Genomic DNA, 21286 nt, shown 5'->3' with positions numbered 1-21286 from the left:
CATATCAGGATGATTGGAAGAACATCAGAAAAAGGTGTTTTGAACTCAGCTCAATCACTGACAAGTCTCATAACTAACTCCTCAAAGCCTCAGCTTTCTCATTTCTAAAATGGGGGATGGTACACACAACATAATATTACTACTATTTCACTTTATAATTGTTTTAAAAAAAACTATGGGAAGGGAGCTATTGCTAGTCTTTACCTTTTTAAATTAAAATCTGTAATTCCTTCAACTGATGTGGATATCATTTATTCCTCCAAATGACTAGTCACATAACTTTAAAAACATATATTTATTGTGATCCAAGTTGGGGAAGGCAAATGGAAATTTAGGGGTTTTGTGATAAGACGAACTTTCATAAAATTGTTTTATCTACTGGAGAATAATGAAACAATGGAAAATGAATCAGAAGAAGAGGAACATCTGAAGTATCACATAGGCAGTAATAAAAAAAAGACTATGTAGTGCTATATTCTCTTTGAGTACAACATGCATCCAGAAAGTCATTCTCCCCCCTCCTAGATTTTGCATTAGCGAATATGCTGCTAAAACTAAAAATGATAAGGAAAAATTTGAGTAACGAGACAAAGGTAAGTAAAAAGGAGGCATCTTTTCTTATAGACAAAGTTAAAGGGATTGAGAGTTGTTTATAAGAAACAGAACTCTAATGAACGCTTTGATTTTATTTTCAATATAATACATTTTTATAAGGCACATTTTTCTGTGACAATTAATTATTCTCCATGTTTATAAAAGGGCAGGTGGATTGAGTAACAGGGCTGGAATCAGAAAGATCTGAGTTCAAATTCAATTTCAGATATTTACTAGCTGTGTGCTTCTGGACAAGTCACTTAACTCTCAGTTATCAATCTATCTCAGGTTCCTTATCTATAAAAATGAGCTGGAGAAGGAAATGGCCAACCATTCCAATATCTTTACCAAGAAAACCCTAAGTGGGATCACAAAGAGTCAGACATGACCAAACATCAATAGTAACAAAAATGTTTACTAGAAATCTGATTATTTTTTTTTAAAGTTGAATTACAATAAGAAAAAAATGAGTTTGGGCATAAGAAATCTTCTTGATCCATTATTATTGGTAATAAAATCTTAGAATGGGCTAAACTGAGTTTATAGGTCTTCACCAAGAAAATACACATTACCCTGCCTGAAAGTAAGCAGTTGGAGAAATAATGGCTCAAGATCCCTTCAAAGAGTCTACATAAATTAGTTTAATACAAGAACAGATTTTTCACAGAAATAGCTCTAAGACTATAAGGACAACAATGCCTTGGAAGTCGGGAGTTTAAATATTGCCTCAAACACATACTAACTTGGTGACTCTAGCAAATCATTTAACTCCCTCAGCCTCAGTAAAATCATGAGATTAATGAATAACCAAGATAAGAAAAATGAAAGATGGAGGAGGAGTTTATAGATAAGAGTAGAATTTCCCATATTTTTAATCATTTATCCCAAGTTGAGTTGAGTAATCCAGACTACAAGAAAATTGTCTCACAAATAGATTTAAGAACAAGAAGGGGGGAAGAACCCAATCTTTTCTGTTCCTAATCCTTTTAGGCTTCAAACTCTGAATGCCCATTTTGTGATATTACAGAAGATTAATTTTTGAAGTCATTTTTGGTCATTTTTAAAGTGCCTTCCAACTCTTAAGAATGTATGAATCATGAAGATTTGTTCATCCTGTTTTGAAGGTGGTATTTGAATTTGTCAGCAAAATCTGACAGAATACAACTTTTTCCTTTAATATGAATAATTTACAAGCTGGAACAATTAGTAATTGAAGGGAAATTGCAATATTTTCCAGTAGTCTTAAAGATAAGCATTTTGGGCAGACTTGCTAATAAATTCTTATATAAGAAATCTAATCTACCTGTGATAAAGGTACATTTTGAGAAGAAAAAGACTGACTTTCTAATATGTGCATATAATGAGAATATTTGAAATATTCATCTGATTGACTCCAATTAAAATTTCAAAGTTTTATCACATATTTTGTCATTATAGGATTCTATTGAAATAGACTACTGTGCTGTGGTCTACGAAATCTTTGAAATGCTGAATTCTGAGGGTGATGCCCAAACCAAAAGCATAACTCTATCAAAAGCATACAGGTCAGGTCTAGAAAATAGCCTTCCATGCCTGGATCATATTGATACCCCTCGGGGTATAATTTCATAAATATTACTGTTAATTACAATTAACCCACCTTGGTCAAGTATTGAGGATTCCAAATGTGAATGACATTTAGGCTCTTTGAACATAGAAGAGACAGAACTCCTTGCTTCTCATAACAAACCTGCCTAGCACTCTTCTGAATGATGCAGGACCAGATAAACCATTCTACTGGTTCTTTTTTTTTTCTTCTTTCTTTCTTTCTTTCTTTCTTTCTTCTTTTTCTTTTTTTTTCTGAGACAATTGGGGTTAAGTGACTTGTCCAGGGTAATACAGCTAGGAAGTGTTAAGTGTCTGAGGCCAGATTTGAACTCAAGTCATCCTGACTTCAGAGCCAGTGTTCTATCCCCTGTGCCCCTAGCTGCCCTTTTTTAAGAAAAAAATCACCTCAATGCAGAACCTTAATCCCAAACGAAATCAGTAAATAGATTCCTGACTGGTATTGCTGATATGAAGATTGGGCTAATCTCATAATGGCATCTCATTGTACAGAAGCTTTTCTGCCTTGACAATGCTAAAAAAAAACATTCTTACACCTCAGTTCTGGTGGGGGAACTCTGAAATGGGATCTGGCAGGAGGCCAAACCTGATTGTAGCATGATTTTTTTTCCTTCCCCTTGGCAATCCTTCTGACAGTGCTCAGTGTGGAACATGACCTTGCCTGAGTCCTACACAATGGCTGGATTATTCAAAATGGATCCCTAGTACCACTTGGAAGTAGGGGGAAAAGGTAATATTCAGATTTAACACTTCACAATGTTTTACTATATATCAGTCAAACAGGTTCAGCATCCTGGATCACAGGTATAAACAAAAGTAGGTGCCTTCTGACTTCCCCAAAAATTCATTATTTTCTCTCCCAAACCATTCTCTCTTCCACCACCATTTTCCTCACCACTCAGATTTGTAACCTCAGAGTTATCCCTTATTCTCACCTCTTCTTCACTCCCAACTCCTCATAAACAATTATTATGATTTGCCAAGAATTGTTAATTCTACTTCCATATCTTTTGTATCCCATTTCTTGCTCTCATATATATTTGCTGCTATAGTTCAGGCCCTCATCATCACTTAGTTAGACTATTCAATAACCTTTTTGTGTTCCCTTCAAGGAACAGTTGTGCTCCATCTCCAAGAAACCTTCTCTGATATTATCTCCTTGTAATTTACTTGTACACATGTCAGATTCCCCCAATAGAATATAAGCTCCCTGAGAACACAGGGATGTTTTATGTTTTGTCTTTTTATACCCAATTTCTAGTATAGTATATCGAAAGGATATTTGTTGATTTGGATCTTATATGAGGAATTCCTAAAGGTAGATTTCCATAAATAATTTGCATTAGTCCACAAATACCAGGAGGTTCTCTGGCTGTAAGATGAATGAATCTGGGAAATTAATTGTGCAAATAAATAGGATTTCATAGCAGATGGACCCATACTTCATAAAGCAAGCACTCACAATGCTAAGGTCGAAGAAGAGTGTTTAAAAAGCAGGGAATAAATCTGGGAAAGTTGGCACTGAATATGAGTACTAACTTTGAAAGAAGACAGGTAAGGTCAATGAAACAGTGATTTGTCTCATGCAAATGCTTTACCCTGACCCTTTAAAGTATATTTTCAAGGGACAGGTTATGGGGCATTATATTTTAATATGGACTCAAGCCATCTCTTCTCTTTCTTGTTTGCCTGTTAGCTTGCTTTTGAGTGATGCAAAAGATCTTAATATTGACAGGAAATAGACATGGTGAAAAGAATATTGCTTCTGAGATTAGAGGACCTAAGTTCCAGTTCTGCTTTATCTCCTCAATAGCTGCATGATCTGGGGCACTTGACTCATCTGGCCTCAGTTTCTCCATTTGTAAAATGGAATGGTTATATTATATTTCCCTCTAAAGTCTTTTACCTCTCTAAATTACATGTTTTTAATATGAGACATTATATGGCTTTGAGACAGCCCAAGTAAACATTTCACATAATTTTATTACTTGTCTAGCTTCAGATGATATAGTTTGCAATAAATGTCTCTCCTAAGAGAGTCATACTCTTATTTCACCATGTATGTTGTCCCAAATCTCCCAAAATCATCAACTCTTTTTATGCACTTATTCATTAAAAAACTATTTATATAATTAAATATATAATATAAAATTAATTAATAATATATTTGTATAATATAATTAATTATGTGTTTATGATTAATTATATGATTAAATTATTACATACATGCTACACTGCAATTTTAATTTTTGTTGTACCGTCATGTCTTAATTCTTTGGACCATATTGTCCATGGGATTTTCTTGAGAGAAATACTGGAGTTAGTTATTTACCATTTCCTTCTCCAGAGGATTAGGACAAACAAAAGTGTCCCAGCTAGTGTCTGAAGCCAGATTTGAACTTTCTGACTCCAGACTCAGTGTTCTATCTGTTGAATCAACCAGTTGCTTCAGGTATTTCAATACTTCAGTGAGTTCCGATCTCATCACAGTGGAGAAGATCTATCTATCTTAGACCTTTTATTCTTGGTGATCCTTTCCAAAAATTCTTATAGACTGTCTAACCCAATATCCTAGAGACTTTTCTCCAGATTTTTTTTTGCCATTGTACAGGTAGTCATTCATTGTTCAGAATGTCCATCTGTTATCCCTAGTGCTCTCTACATTATTGGCTTACTACCTTTTGTGATCGTACATCTCCTGGGTGTGATATATTTTAGTCATTTCAGGCATATAAGTCAATCATTAATAATGTTACAATCTATCTAAATCCTTTCTTCAGGTCATTTGTAGTTTTGAATTTTTGGAGACTGTTATTTTCCAAAATTTAAAACAATAAGGCTTCACCAGAAGGAATTCCATAGAGTTTTAGCAGAATGATTATATTATTTTTTTTAACTTTTTCTAGAGATCAGTTTGAAAGATATTAAGAATAAGTCCATAGTGGACTGAAGCCAGCTTGAACCAGCTTTGTTGTTAAATTTTCAATGTGAACATTTATACACCTTAAAATTGGAAAACTGGACAAATTAAGGATTGATTTATTATTTTTTGATTGTCTAGATCTAAGGAAGTGATGGAGAAAATGTCAGATTACATTTGAAAAGTGTTTGTGATTACTTATATTTTTGGCTTGTTTAGTTTTAGAGAAAGGACTGCTAAATGTTTACTAACATTCCTCTGACAAGTACAACATATGTAACCTGTTAGGGGAACTATAGCTATCACCATATTACCTCTCATTAATTTCCCTCTTGGAAGGGAGCCACCCCAATTTTTACTTAGGGAGACATAGAGCTAGAGTGGAAATGCAGTTAAATGGACAGATTTATAGAGTTCATTCATCAGCATTTGTATATTTGTACCAATCATATAAATAGATTTTTTTAAATTTTTTAAAATTTTTTTTAATTTTTTTTTAATTTTTTTAAATTTTTAAAAAAATTTTTAAAAATTTTTAAAATTACCCTACCAGGAGTGATGTTTACATGAAGATTGTGTGTGGAACACACAAAAGATTTAAAAATGAGCCTCATTCAGAAGGCAGTCATAAGAAGTATGGTGGCTATAGAAGTTTGGGATACATAACAAATAAGGAACAAATTGCTAAAATTCCTTCCCGCTCTAAAGTTCTACAATTGTATGATTCTCGGGCTAGTAATCATTAGAGAGCATTAAGAATGAACATTATAAAGAACATTCTTGGGACTTTAGCCATTCATCCTTGTTAATATTACATTGATTTTCTCAGAACAGCCCTCATGAAGAAAGTCTTGCATACTATAGTATATTCATTTTACAGATGAGGAAACAAATATAGAAAGGCTGTGTCACACAGTTGTAAAATACTTGAAATGGGATGGGAAACTAAGTCTTCTCAATCACAATCATCCATTCTCTGCTCCATCGACCATGCTAAGCTGGAACTTAGAAGGGACATGTACGCTACCTCAGAGTAAGTGTGGTACTCTGGTTTGAAAAGAACAGAAGAGTCTTCTGGTTCAAGATGAGAATGAAAATGTCAAATATTTCAAATGGAAAATATTTCAATATTTTTAACAAGAAGAGGGCAAAATAAATTAATTTTTTTAAAGTTTAAACCCTGCAAATGAAAGCACATATGCCTTGTTTACTTTCAGTGAGAGCTGAAATAAATAATATGGTCAATTCCCTAGCCACAGAGCCCCTCCTAGTTGCATCACTGTAGTAGTACAAAAGTTTGAGCCAAATGATTTGTCTATTGACCTCTGTTACACTCACTGGGGAGTACCACTTAAAAAAATAATGCATTCCTATAGCTATTAGATATAAAGGATTGGTGCCATGCAGAAAGGAGGAGAAAAAGAAAGATAAGGTCAGGATCTAAACTAGTTGGTGTTCCTACTGGACGGACTCCTTGGGAATAGAAGCTAGTTCCTTTTTGTTTTTGTATCTCTAGCAGCTGGCTCAGTGCCAGTCAAAGTGGGTGACTAATAAATGCTAGCTGTTTGACTTACACAGGACAGTTTGATGTGGAAGAGGTGTGGCTTCTTTCCTTAGTGCCGGAGAACTCTGGCACATGAGCAAAGGACAAGTGGAAGGGGAGGGCAGGAGAGAGAAAGAAACCGTGTAAGGTAGGTGGGGAAAATTAGGGAATAGATGGTATAAATATCACTTAAATGTTTGCAGAGTAAGGAAGGTGCTTATCTTAGTTTGTGTTTTTGTTTAGTTGAGTTGACTCTTCCTGATCCTATTTGGGGTTTTCTTATTTGTCCAAGGTCACCCAGCTAGGAAGTGCTTCAGGCCATACGCGAATGCCTGAGTCCGGACCTGACACTATCTACTGCACTGGATAGCTAATCCATATCTCAATTTTACCTAGGACAAAACTTGAAGCTAAGGGATTAATATACTTGCTTAGCTTCACGTTGGATCTTTCTGATGCAATTCCATGTTTCTTCCCTAGGAGAAATCCTAAGGAGTGATTCTGTCCCAGTAGTTCTAAAACCTTCCCTGGCTTATTACAGATCATCCAGACCGATTCTGGAACTGGGATTCCAGATTTCCTCTGGGCTTGACTGGTTGACTTTATATTTGTCTGGTCTTGATTGTGGTTTTTAGCATCATGGATGACTTGAGGTCCTCACCTGGACCCCAACCTGCAAAATGGAACCAAAATACTCTTCTCTGTTCATGAATTTCTGTCCCATTTTTTGTCTCATTCCAAACTACTATTCCAGTTATAGAGCAAGCGGGGTACAATTTGGTGATACAGTTGGTTTAAGATTTCTGGTCTTTTGTTGTGCCGGGAAGAGACGGGGGTGTGGAGGAGGCTAGGGTAGCGGAACTTGTCCTAGTCTAGCCTGAAAAAATTTGTCCCATGCCCTCGGCTCCAAATCAATGCCGGCGTCGCCCCGCACCATGTCTTCGATCAGACCCTTGCACGAAATGTATGTAATAAATATGTGTTGAATGAATAGCAGCAAACCCTCCATATCCCCCAGGTTAGCCTTCTGCCCGGCCAGCCTGGGGAGGTCACCCTCTGCATGCAGCCGGGTTTAACCAGGACAGGCTTGGCAAGGATACAATCACTAGCCCCTTATGGATAGTACTGTGGTGTTTATAAAGGGTTCCACGTGTTCTGATCCTCACAGCTACCCGGCGAAGCAGGGGCTATTCTTAGCCCTCCTATGCAGATGAGAAGATGGGCTGAGAGGGTGAGTTAGGATCCGAACTCGGGGCTCCTGAGATTCTCGCTTTATTCATTACGGTTATGTCACCAGAACGGTCTCTTCCAAAGGGATGGGGGTCGGTGAGGAGGAGAGCTGGCTCACACTTGTTGCCCGGGCCTGGGGAGGGAGGAGGGTGTGGGATGCCCGCGGCTGGGACGGAGACGTTCTGCTATTCTGGGGCCAGCTTCCAAGGCAGCCGAGGGACGTGGCCCGGGCCGCGAGGGGGGCGGGGGCAGCGGCGCCCCTGGAGAGCGGCGGACTCCCCAGGCAGGTCCCTGGCCGAGGGGGCGCTACAGTCCGGCCGGCCCGGGCGCTCTTGGAGCGCACGGAGCAGGAGCCACCTGCGCGGCCGGGCCGCCGCAGCCTGCGCCGCCGGGCGAGAAGCGGAGGAGAGAGCCGGCCGGCTGGAGGCGGCGCCCGTGCCGGCAGAAGGACGCCCCGTCCTCCAGACGCAGCCGGCGGCCTGAGCCCGGGGCGGCGCTCCCGTGCTCACCTGCCCGGCCCGCGGCCCCCTCCCCCTTTCCCCGCCCGCGGCCCCCTCCCCTTTCTCCACCCGCGACGCCCACGGACCTTGGCCCGGCGGGGGCCGGGAGGTTGGCCGGGGCGCCATGAACGCAGCCCGCCGCGGACAGGGGCCCCCGCACGCCCCGCAGCAGCTGCCACGGCCGAGGGCGAGTAAGTGCACATCTGGAGCGCGCGCGCGGGTGTCTGGGGGTCCGTGGCTGCGGTCCGTCCGCCTGCGGCGGCTTGGCGGGGCGGATCTGTCGGGGCCGAGAGCCAGGCAGGTGGGGCGGGGGCCGCGTGCACGGGCCCGGGCGGCTCCGAGCCCCCGGGTTAGACTCTGCCCTCTGCCCCTCCACCGGTAACCGATCCTGCCAGGGGGCAGCTTGGATCGGCAAAGCTTTAGATACCTAGACGTTGTATTTGCATGGCAGAGCCGCTGTTGCGGCGTGGGTGGGACGCGGTCCGAGGCCGTTAGCCGCTTGTTCCGGGGGCTCGGTGGTCAGACATTGAGCAATCCAGGACGCTGCGAGTGCGGGGGAAACTGAGGCCGATTCCTCAGCCTTTGGGGGTGGTCCTGTCCGAAGTGCCAGCATCCCGTGCACCCCACCTACACTGGAAGTTTGGCTCCTTTTGATATGCCATTTGTTAGACTGATGGATAGGATGCTTGCCACAGTGCATGTTTTGATTTAGTAGTTGCCAGGCGTGAAAAAAAAAGGGGTCTTAAAATAATGAAGTATAACCATCACTGTTTCCTTTGGCTTTCTTTTGGATCATCTTTAAGATGCTCTACAACAAGCTTCCATCAAGAGAAAATGGAAGATAAATAAGACCAAGACCTAAGATTTAGGAGAAAACTATGAAATACAATTTTTAAAAAAATGTTTCATTTTCCTGATCTTCCCTGACAAGAAAATTCTTATCCAAATTGGGGTATGATTCAGAAATCCTTTTCTATAACATTGCAGACCGGGGACCAGCCATTCAGTTTTTGTTTGGACCACTCTCATGCTGGGCAGCTCACTTCTTTTTGGCAGCCTATCTCTTTCCTTTTGAATTTAATTTACTAGTAAAATTACATTACTTGTTTAAAAAAATATAATAAGCTGAAGTCTTCCTATCCTGTGCAGTGATCCAGTTGGAGAAACACAAAATAAATTCAAGACCTCTTCCATATTAGACTCTTTCAAATAATTAACAGTTATTACACAATCTCTTCAACATGATATCCCTGGGTGAGTTTGTCAGTGGCTCTCTTTAAAAGTGGCTGCCTAGAACTAAATTTACTACTCTACATATGGTCATAGCTTTTTTAGCAGTTATATCTCACTGTTGTCTCTTGAGAGCTTTTATTCAAGGACAGCCCTCAAACATTTTCTTAAATTGTCTGTTCTTTTCTCTATTGTAAAAAAAAAAAAAAAAAAAAAAAAAATTTACTTAAAATATTTATCTATCTCACTTAAATTTTGTCTTGTTAGTTTTGACTGATTGTCTCCAATTTGCCAACTTCTGAAGTCTTAATTCTTCCATTCACCCTATTAACTATCGGCACTAATTCTTGCAGTCTGCAAATCTGATCATTTCTTTATCTTTAACAACATCTATGAAAATGTTGAACAATATATAAGACTTATTAACTAGGCCTCTCTTCTAGACTGACAGAAATCCATTAAGCCACTCTTTGAATAGATGTTTATGTCTGAATCTTGACCCCTATTTTGGGTTTTCTTGGCTATAAGTGGTTTACCATTTCCTTCTGCAGCTCCTTTTTACAGATGAGGAACCTGAGGCAAACAGAATGAAGTGACTTGCCCAGGTAACACAGCTAATAAATGTCTAAGACCAACTTTGAATTAAAATAGAATAATCTTCCTGAGTTGCGCCTAGAACTCTATTCACCTCACCACCTACTACCAAGTCTAATCTACCTCCTCCTTATTTTCAGCGATACCACAAAATGTGGTAAAATTCTTGCTAAAATCAAGGTAATTTATGTCTACAAATTTCTCCTGTTCTACCAACTCAGTCACATGCTTTAAAAAAGAAAAGGAATATAGTTTGTTCTTGGTATACCCATAGTGGTTGCTACTGATCACATCTTTCTTTTCAAATTGCTCATAAATCATTTGTTTAATAATCAGAATTTTGGAAGAGTGATTTCCTGAGGATCCATTCTTTTTTACTCTTTTTTGAAAATAGGGAGGTGAGCTGAATAGGGAGGATTTGCCTTTTTCCAGGGTTTTGACAACTTTTCCATTCTCCATGACTAAGAAAAAAAAGATTACTGATCATAGTTCTATTATCACAACAGTAAGTTTTTTCTGTACCTAATAATATAATTTATCTGGTCCCTGAGGTGTGAAGTGATTGTAAATGTCTAGGTATTGGCTTCTGTATTTGTCTCACCTGTTTTGTATACTCATTCACTCAACTGTGGTAGTTTTAGTTATTTATAGTCTGAGGGTCCAATATTTTTCCTACTGTGCCACATTGTTTTAGAAGATCTTGGATCCAAACTCCCACTCTGAGACTTTTGAACTATGTTATAGACATCTCAAAGTAGTTAATATTCATTCCACAGCACTCCATCCCACAAATGGGGTATCCATTTTGGTAGTCAGTCCCAAAGGGGAGAGTTCTCTGGAAATTGAACCTTATCACCTAAATCTTCTCCAAGACATGATTTTTCCAGCTGTAAATTGAGATAATAATGTATATAATATCTCATAGGCTTGTTGGGAGGAACCAGTGAAAAAAGGTACCCAAAACACTTTGTAATTTAAAATACCTCTATAAGTGACAACTATTTGAAGATGACGATCATGATGATGATGATGATGATGAAGAAAAAGAAGAAGAAAATGAAAATGAAAAACATAGTTCATTGGATCATATAGTTTGGATTAGAAAGGATTGTAAAGATTCTCTAAATCATCATTTTCTGTCTTACAGATGAGGACTTGAGAGTCCTTTTTTCTTTCTGGCTTCTATCAATACTACCAGTCTACCCATGATAAAAGGAATTTTCTGAACTTATGACATTTGGAAATCCTTAAGTAAAATTTTATTTTAAAAGATAGTAGTTTCAGTAAAAAAAAAAAAAAAAAAAAAAAAAAAAAAGGAAAAGGAAAAAAGAAAAAGAAACATATTGCCAGTATGTTAAGTAAAATGCACCAAATCAATTTACATTAATAAATATTAACTACTGTGTACAAGGGATTGTTCTAAGGGCTAAGAATACAAAAACACAAACATGTTAGTCATCATTGCTCCTCATCTCTCCCTTTGAAGAGATATCTCCTGGAGAGATATAACATGTACAAAGATAAGCAAATGCAAGGTAATTTGAAAGTAGAGAAAACATAAGACTAGTGAATCAATCAGAAAAAGTTTCTCATAGAAGGCAGAAGAGGAAGGGGAGAATGATGTACAATAAGGTTGGAAAGGTAAGTTGGAACCAGGCTGAGGCATTAGTCTTTTATCATAGAGGCACTAGAGAGTTCATGAAATTTTTTGAGCAGGAGATGGATGTGTTCAGATCTGTTACTAGGAAGTATATTTTGGTAGATGCATGTGCAGCATAGATTGGAAAAGGAAAGGGAAACTGATAAAGAGGTTACTGTAATAATCCAAGTGAGAGATACTGAAGGACTCAACAAAGATGGTGGCTGTATTCTCCAATTGATAAATGGTCAAAGGATATGAACAGACAATTTTCAGATGAAGAAATTAAAACCATTTCTAATCACGCGAGGTGTTCTAAATCACTATTAATCAGAGAAATGCAAATTAAGACAAGTCTGAGATACCACTACATACCTTTCAGATTGGCTAGACTGACAGGAAAAGATAATGATGAATGTTGGAGGGGATGTGAGAAAATTGGGACACTGATACATTGTTGGTGGAACTGTGAATGGATCCAGCCATTCTGGAGAGAAATTTGGAACTATGATCAAAAAATTATCAACCTGTTCATCCTTTGACCCAGCAGTGTTTCTACTAGACTTATATCCCAAAGAGATCTTAAAGGAGGGAAAGGGACCTACATGTGGAAAAATGTTTGTGGCAGCCCTCTTTGTAGTGGCAAGAAACTGGAAACTGAATGGATGCCCATCAATTGGAGAATGGCTAAATAATTTATGGCATATGAATGTTATGGAATATTATTGTTGTATAAGAAACAATCAGGAGGATGATTTTAGAGAGGCCTAGAGAGACTTACATGAACTGATGCTAAGTGAAAGGAGCAGAACTAGGAGATTATTGTACATGGAAGCATCAATATTTATAAGATGATCAGTTCTGATGAATGTGACTCTTGACAGCAATAAAATGATTGATGCCAGTTCCAGTGATCTTGTGATGAAGAGAGCCATCTATACCCAGAGAGAGGACTGTGGGAACTGAGTGTGGATCACAACAAAACATTCTCACTCTTTTTGTTATTGTTTGCTTGAATGTTGTTTTCTTACTCATTTACTTTCTTTTTTTGATCTGATTTTTTTTTGTGCAGCAAGAGGATTGTATAAATATGTTTATACATATTGGATTTAACATATTTTTAACATGTTTAACATATATTGGATTGCTTGCCATCTAAGGAAGGAGGTGGGAAGAAGGAGAAAATCTGAAACACAAGGCTATGCTAGGGTCAGTGTTGTCAAATTATCCATGCATATGTTTTGAAAATAAAAAGCTTTATAAAAAAGAATTAAGTTTGCAAAACACTGTAAGAAAAAAAAAAAAGATGGTGGCTATATGAGGAGAAAGAAGGGAAAGATTGCCAGAGATACTGTGGAGGCAGAATTGCCAACACTTAGCAACAGATTGGTTATGGGAGTATGGCAGGAAAGGAAAGGGGTAAGAATGAACACAAGTACCTGGAGAATAGCTGTTGGTGTTTTCAACAAAGTTGCTGGTTACACAGTATGAAGTCAGAGAAATGGTTATGGAAGCTTTATCAGTTAAGATCCCTGTCCCTAAACAGAAGATTGGGGTCCACACCAGACTTCAAAGGGCTGAGAAGTGATAATGAGTGCTAGGAAATGGAAGCAGCAGACTTCTTCTAGGACTTTGGTTGTGAAAGGGGGAAAGAGATGTTGTATGATAGCCTGAAAGGATGCCAGGGGTCAAATGTAGGTTTTTAAGGGGAATGAGGAAGCTGTGTGCATGAGATCAAGTGGTCATGACCCTGGATGGGATGGGGATCATGGGCATGAAAAGGGGATTTGGCCTAACCAGGCTACTTCTTCCCCCAGAAACTACAGTAGTAGAGAATTGTGGGGCATTGGGATTGAAGTAGGACAGAAAAGGGTGCTCCTGGTAGTCTTGATTTAGAAGGCAAAGCCTAATAATGAGATAGGCTAGGGAATGAGAGTGGTATAAGAGGCTTGTGAGGGGAGAAGAGAAAGTTTAAAAGTGTCACTGGAGTAAGTATGATAATTAATAGGGAAGAATGAAAGGACTGCCATATATGGGGAGGAGCCTAGTTGAGTTCAAATAACTTTTTCATCTGTTGTAAATCCAAGCAACATGGCAGTATGATTTCCTCCAGTGGAATTCAGCAGCATAGTTAGAGGGGAGAATAGGTTTAACCCAATGTTGGGATTGCTTAAAATGTGACAAGTGATAGGACAAGGAATCCAAGATTAAATATGTTTTATACAAGAAACTAAGCCTACTGCTTGCCATTGTTTGGGGACTTTGTTGGTTTTGAAACAAGCAATTATAGCTATAACTTGGTATAGACAAGCTTTTATTAATCAATTCCAACAACCCAGTAAGCATTAAGTATTGATTATTTGAAATTCTTAAAAGTAATGAGGCATATGGTCTTTTGGTGCTTACAGCTTAATCAAAGAAATTACATTGGGATATAAAACAATTTTTGTTATTTTTCAGTCATGTTCGACTTCATAATCCCATTTGGGATTTTCTTGGCAAAGATACTAGAGTAGTTTGACATTTCTATCTCCAGCTCATTTTATTGATGAGGAAACTGAGGCAAATAGGCTTAACTGACTTGCCCAGCATCACACAGCTAGTAAGTATCTGAGTCTACATTTGAACCTCAGGTCTTCCTGTCCACTGTACCCAACTACTTTCCAGCTAAGATTGCTTATTAGATGGGTGTGCTGTTGACATTTCAGGGCTAGAAGCACTGAACTACTTGTATCATTGATCTGACCCAGTGAAGAATTTTTTAAGATTTGATTAAGAAGATCTTAAATCTGAGGTCTGAAAATTTTAAAATATACATATTTTATTGTTTGTATTTTGGTATAATTGGTTTCCTTTGCAATCCTTTGCATTTTATTTTATGTATTGAAAGATATTATCCTGAGAAGAGGCCTAGAGGCTTTGCTAGACCACAGCTACAGAGATCCAGAACACACACAAAAGAGCCCCATCTTGGGTGTTTTCCAGACCTATAATCTCAGCTTCATCGATTGCTGCGCCCCCTTATCACTAAAGGCTTGTTCTGCAGAACTGTTGAGAAACCCCCTTACAAATTAGGCTTGGTTTTTTCCCCCTATAATAAACGATATATTTTATTTTGACAATCCTTTCGACAAATACCCTTCTTCCCTTCTTATAAATCACGTCAAAGCCACCTCATAAAATCATTGCAGTTGATAGTATTTTCTGTTTCTCTACTTTAACAGAAAGATATCTGCTTTAACTTTAGTGATTGGGACATACCATTGCCTTCTATGTTTGATTTGTCTTTTGTTGGATTTGGTTGTAGTTAGCTGATAGAGATTTTTATAGCTGAAATATCAGTTGTGAAGAAAGATAGATTACTTTCTAACATAGGAAGATTGTATTTGTCTATGGCTGTATCTGAGAGAATATTTGCCTTCATTTATAGGATGTGGAGCATGATACCAGTCCGATGTGGGGAGAGATGAGGGACGCTGATTTCATGCTGTGGGCCTGCCAGTTATAGAGCAAAAAAGGATTTATTCCTAAGGTTGTTAGTCTCTTTCACCTCCTTTCTTTTAAGCAACCAGCACTTATCTACTCATCTGAGATGTCAGGAGAAAACAATAAGCCAAAAGAAAAAAGCTTTTAGGATTATAGAGATAACCCCATACCTTTCCAGAATCTGTTTGTCCCTCAGTTTCCTGAATAAAAATAAGTAGTACCTTACCTCTCTATCCCTAGGAGGGAATGTTAAGAAAGTCAACTGAGTTAATAATGTACTGGTAAACTGCCAAGCCTATAAAACCATACCTTGGTGTACTAGACAACTGAGTAAACCTTTTCTGTATCACAACAAGGAAATTTTGAACACACTTCCCTGGATTGCTAGTATTTGGGGACAGTTTTGGGGATAGTTTTAAGGCAGCATTATGAATGGTGTAGGGGTAGGGTTTGTGCCAGTTCTGGTCCAAGTTCTGATTCATGCCTAGACTATTAGCCTCAGCTACTGATTAAAAGAATGGCCCAGTTGTATCCCATTAAACAATGATGATCATGTTCTGACACTGCCACCCTGTTTCTATGCGTCTGCTCCTTGAACACACAGCCCTTCATAAAGCATTTCTCATATGTAGAACAAAGATCAGCTCATTCATCTACCAGACACCATATCATCATTTAGCGAGAACATCAATCAGCAAGACATAATGTCACTATATGGAACATATAGTCCCAGGAAATGTTCTAAATCAGTAGCCCAAGTTCTTTTGGAGAAGAGCAGATACTTTTTATTTGCTGAATTCAGGAGGAAGAGAGGAGATGAGCTAAATCAATGATTGAAATCTGGGAAGGGAATCATAGAGATCACTCAGCCCAACCCCTTCTTTTTCTAGAGGAGCATTTGGAGGCAGTTAGGTGGTGAAGTAAAGAGTGTTGGACCCTGAAGTCCAAAGACCTGAGTTCAAATTTAGCCTTAGACATTTACCAGCTGTGTGATCCTGGGCAAATAAGTCATTAAATCTGTTTGCTTCCGTTTTCTCATACATAAAATGGTGATAATAATAGCCCTTATCTCTCAAGGTTGTTGCATGGGATATTTGTAAACTGCTTTGAAAAACACAAGATGTTATATAAATGCTATTATTGTTGTTGTTCTTATTAAGTTACATTTCCAAGGCCACACAGATATCTTAAAAGGATTTGAATCTAGATTTTCTGATTCCAAATTCAACATCTTTTTTTAGAGAAATGTATATACAGGTGGCACCAAATATGCAGATTTAAACCTCAATAACCACACCTCCTTCAGAGTTATCTCCATGATCTGGGATATGAACCACAATACAATACACAGGGCCACAACAAAGCAGTGTACAGATCCTTTGGAAATGAAAACTGTTTGTGGAGGGGAGATAATATGCATCAATGAGTAATTAAATCTCTGAGCCAGCTTAGGAGGGGAATAGAAGCTTGGATCAGGGATCTCTACATTGTAAGTGGTTTTTAAAAACACCCCAAATAAAACATCTGGCTTCACGACTTTAAAAGAAATTGGGAGAGGAAGGAGTTAGAGTTGAGTGCTATGTCTGGTTGTTGCTCCACTTACTTAGAAATCCCAGTGAATTTAGGAGAAAGTAAGTTGTGGCAGTGCCTTCATAGATCAGGTAAAGCTTACATGGGACTCAAATGCCAGGTGTTTTTAGGTTGCAAGTTTGGAGGAGGGGAGAAAGAGATTAAATACAGTGATATAAGAACTAAAACATTTATGAAATCACTTGGGAATGAATGTACCCTGGTTTAAATCCCAGCTCTTCTGTGTACTATCTGTAATACACTGGGCAAAACATTCCCTTCTCTGAGCCTTTTATTTTCTTCCCTTGTAAAATGGAGTAGAATTCCTTGTTATATGATTGTCTCTCTGGGAAAAGAAGGGATACAGGAAAAATTTTAGGCAACATGGAAACAAAAGATAGCATAAAAATTTATTTTTCAAAAAATGAAGTTGGACCATTAATGTAGTTGGACATAGTAATTGTATTTGGACTTAACTGTCTACACCTTTGTCTATTAGGTATTACATTCATAGATATTACTGTGAATATTAGTAGATTTTGTTGATTGTTAGTAGATATTTCCATGAATATTTGTAGATTTGGACAAAAAAAATCCTCTGCTTTCTCCTGGGCACTTGAGGAAATAATTATCTCTATATCCCAACTGTGAGCAATTGCAGACCTCTTTGTTTTGGAAGGAAACGCTGATAAATCTCTGCTGTGATGTACCTTTATAATTCTTAGATAATTATCATATACACTACACTTTTAGCTGTGTGCATTTTTTTTCCAGAAAGCTGGGGAAAATAAATTTTTTTTTCCTAGCTGCAGAAAGCATGAGTTTCTTCTTATTTGAGGGAGTCCACACATGTGATAGTCTCCCATGAAGTTAGTCTCTGCATGAGTCAGGCCCCCATTACATTTTCTTGAAAGTCTTACCTGAGTAGAAGACCCGGTATGTTTTTATAGAACTTTCAGTAAATCAGTGAAATTCTATTGACCAACTCCCTACATCCTTAGCCATGCTATGCACTTATTGTTCAGTCTAGCTTTGCAGACCTGCTTTTATTTTTCAGACTGTGGAGTAAAGGATGAAGGTTAAGAGATAGGTACCAGTCTACAAAATATATTTGAATAAGAACTTTCATTAGTCTATTCAGGGGTCCTCAAACTATGGCCACCGGCCAGATGCAGCAACTGAGGACATTTATCCCCCTCACCCAGGGCTGTGAAGTTTCTTTATTTAAAGACCCACAAAACAAAGTTTTTGTTTTTACTATAGTCCAGCACTCCAACAGTCGGAGGGACAATGAACTGACCCCCTATTTAAAAAGTTTGAAATAGTTACTTCTACAACATGTCTAGAATCCCCTTTTCTTGTTGGAGTATGGTATAGTTTAGGCCCAGTTTACATCCAGGTACTTTTTTGGGACCTGAGGCCAGCTTTCCACTCAAACCTAGCTGTGAGCCTAAGGAAGTTTTAGCAGGGTCATATCTCCAAAAGGAGTTTATTGCTTCCTCTAAGGACCTGATGAAGGCAGATTAGTTTGCTAGCCCTATAGCCTATATTCCCCTTGTGCTCCCTCTCTTACAACTTAAGATGCTTGTTTGTGGCTTAGTACTTAATGTTCTTACTGTTAAAGAGTGTTCAATATCTTCATAGAGCACCTTAAAAAATCTTTGGAAAAAAGAATTCTTTTACCATTCCACTTCACACGCTGAGAGGGAGTCACTTTTAGTATTTTGGCAAGTGCAAAGGACACTTGATCTCAAGAAAAACAAAGTATGAGTCTTTTGTAGGCATGTGAACTAGTTAGTAGAATAACATCATTTTGCAGTTTATCATAACTCAAATGCAGCATGATTTTTCATTACATTCAATGTGCTATCTAAATGTTCACTTTTAGTGGTAAACTGATATTTTAACTTTTAGTTCTTTAAAGGGAGAATCAAAGAGCCTGAAGAATAGTCCTAAAGTTATATGAAGTTAAGAAAAAGTGGATTTCTATTTTTTTGTTGTTAATTATTACATACATGCCAGTTTTATTCTCTTTTGTCAAGTCAAGTAAACTAAAAGGCCATGGGAAATGAACTCAGAATTTAGTATATTAGAAATTGAAATATGATGCAATCAACCAGTTTGTCCCATTTTAACAAGATGAATACAAAATGCCCACTGGAAACTGAAACATCTCAAATACTGAGACCTGTATCTGTGCTAGGAAGCAACCAAATAACCTGTTGGATTGTTGACGTATATTAATGGTTAATCCTCCTGCAGTATGAAATACTATAAAAAATAACAGCAACAACAAACCCCTTCATGTATAATAAACCAGCCTCTTGTTGAGGACTTGTCAATGGATTAATGATTATGAAATACAGCTGGTTTTCATTGAGATATTTAAAATTAAAAGTTAGACTCTTAACTATGTTTTAAGAATTTTAAATTTCTCATTAATTATGAAAATCCAAAGGAGTCTGTGCTTAGAGACTGTTGATCTCTATAATAAAAATAGCAACAATAAATAGCATTTAAATACTTTTTAAAGGTTTACAGAGTACTAACTTGTCTCATTTGGTCTTCACAATAACCCTGGGAGATGTATGCTATTCTTACCTACATTTTCCACGTGAGGAATGGAGGCAGAGTGATGTGACTTGCCAGGGGCACTTTTGGTTAAGGCAAGATTTGAACTACCTGCTTTCACTTAAAATTTTTGAGCAGCTTGTCAATCAAAATGTTTTTCGGTTCTATAGTAGCCCCCTTGTCTCAGAACTGCTTTGATAACCTGTGGCATATCAATGACCGTTTTCAACTGGATTATTAGGCAATTACTAGTCAGATCTGGTCTTTTGCTATTGTTAATATACAGGGGTGACCTCTGCCCAAGCTACTACAAAGCAGGGATGTGACAAGAGCATACAAATGTGATGAGTCTAGGGCCTGGATTTTTTTTTTGGTGGGGGGAGTAGTAAACATTTGGGGAAGCATCCAGCACTGCCCCTACAATCTAGGCGCAGGGGTCCTCAAACTACAGCCCGCGGGCCAGATGCAGCAGCTGAGGATGTTTATCCCCCTCACCCAGGGCTATGAAATTTCTTTATTTAAAGGCCCACAAAACAAAGTTTTTGTTTTTACTATAGTCTGGCCCTCCAACTTCTCACAGTCTGAAGGAAAGTGAACTGGCCTCCTATTTAAAAAGTTTGGGGACCCCTGAATTTAGGTGCTAGTGAAGACAGAGCTTTCCCTTCCATTGACAAACATGAGATTCACAGCTGGTTAAGGGGAAGGGCCCTTAACTGAAACTAGAACATTTATTTATAGCTTGTGCTTACAAGTATACTAAGAGTGATAGGATTGGCTTTCTGTGTTGACATGAGAAATACCAGGCATGTGGAAACTCTTCCCACCCCTCTTTTTGTTTCTTTGAATTTCCTTCTGTTTGTGTAGATAGTCTGTAAACAGTAATATCAGAGTGACACGGAAGGTGAAGAAGGAAGCTCATTCTGTGGGTATGTAGCATCCGTACTGCTTTGCTGTGGCTCTTTTTTATTGTATTGTGTGGTTCAGATCCCAGATCATGGAGATAACTCTGAAGGAGGCTTGATTACTGAGGTTTTAATCTGCATATTTGGTGCCACCTGTATACATAGCCTCAAAGCCATCAATATTCCCATGGATGTGGATTCCCTTTTGGAGTAAGGTTTGGCTAAGGACTCATCAGGGGAAATGTGACCTACAGACATTTGTTTGCTCATTAAAAAAGAAGTTGTGATAGTGTCTGTGTATAAAATTTTCATAGGATACTCTCAATGGTACTTGGCATTTATGTAATACCAAAGGTATGCTCAGTGAAGCATATGGAGCTCAGTGTCCCAAGGACTGCTGACCAGCACAGTCATGTATGGGGGGAAGGGACCTCTGACCATTTAGGCTTTGCCATCAGACAGTAGTCCTTTTAGAGACTACTGAATCTACAAGTAGATAGAAGAATGATAATAGAAATATAAAATAATATGAAATAAGAAACCTTAATATAGTTTCCCTAAAAGTTGACAAGTAGAAAATTCAAGCTATATAAAAAAACAGGACTTTTAAACTGAAAAGAGCTCAGTAATGAGCTGTAGTATGCAAGGTGCGCACAACATAATCATAGAAAGGTCTTCAGGATGTGGTAATTGAGATAATTAAGATGGTGTTCATGCTTTTTAGTCTGAGTTCTTCCACATTATTGGTAAATTAAAAAGATAAACAAAAAACTTGTCTGTCTACCATTTGTAAGGCATCTTGGTTCTCAGTGGCTACAAGGAAAATTCCGCTTTTTTTTTTTTAGTGACTCCTTTTAGGTACCATGTTGGTAACAAAGATAAGACTTAGCACTAGTTAGTCAG

General features: G+C 38.2%; 1 protein-coding gene across 12 annotated transcripts in view; it reads left to right on the top strand.

Annotated features, from left to right (window-relative positions):
- The window catches only part of C3H2orf88 (chromosome 3 C2orf88 homolog), a 56486-nt gene that overhangs the window by 23234 nt on the left and 11966 nt on the right, over positions 1–21286 (top strand). Inside the window, exon 1 of one of the 12 annotated variants that reach the window (XM_031960315.1) lies at positions 2860–2929. The exons of 6 other annotated variants lie outside the window; for them this stretch is intronic. Coding sequence is in view for 1 of the 6 variants with exons in the window: in XM_031960307.1 (XP_031816167.1) it covers positions 7979–8583 (605 nt within the window). In the remaining 5 variants the exon portion in view is untranslated. Of the gene's footprint in view, positions 1–2859; positions 2930–6707; positions 6811–7812; positions 7894–7918; positions 8584–15270; positions 15388–20212; positions 20408–21286 lie in introns of those variants that run through there. 5 more of the 12 variants (XM_023499329.2, XM_031960312.1, XM_031960307.1 and 2 more) reach the window with 5 other exon arrangements.

The sequence above is a fragment of the Sarcophilus harrisii genome, chromosome 3 (genome assembly GCF_902635505.1).
Source record: "Sarcophilus harrisii chromosome 3, mSarHar1.11, whole genome shotgun sequence".
In the NCBI taxonomy this organism is placed as follows: Eukaryota; Metazoa; Chordata; class Mammalia; order Dasyuromorphia; family Dasyuridae; genus Sarcophilus; species Sarcophilus harrisii.
The sequence above is the reverse complement of the archived record's forward strand: the minus strand, read 5'-3'. Positions and strand labels throughout refer to the sequence as shown.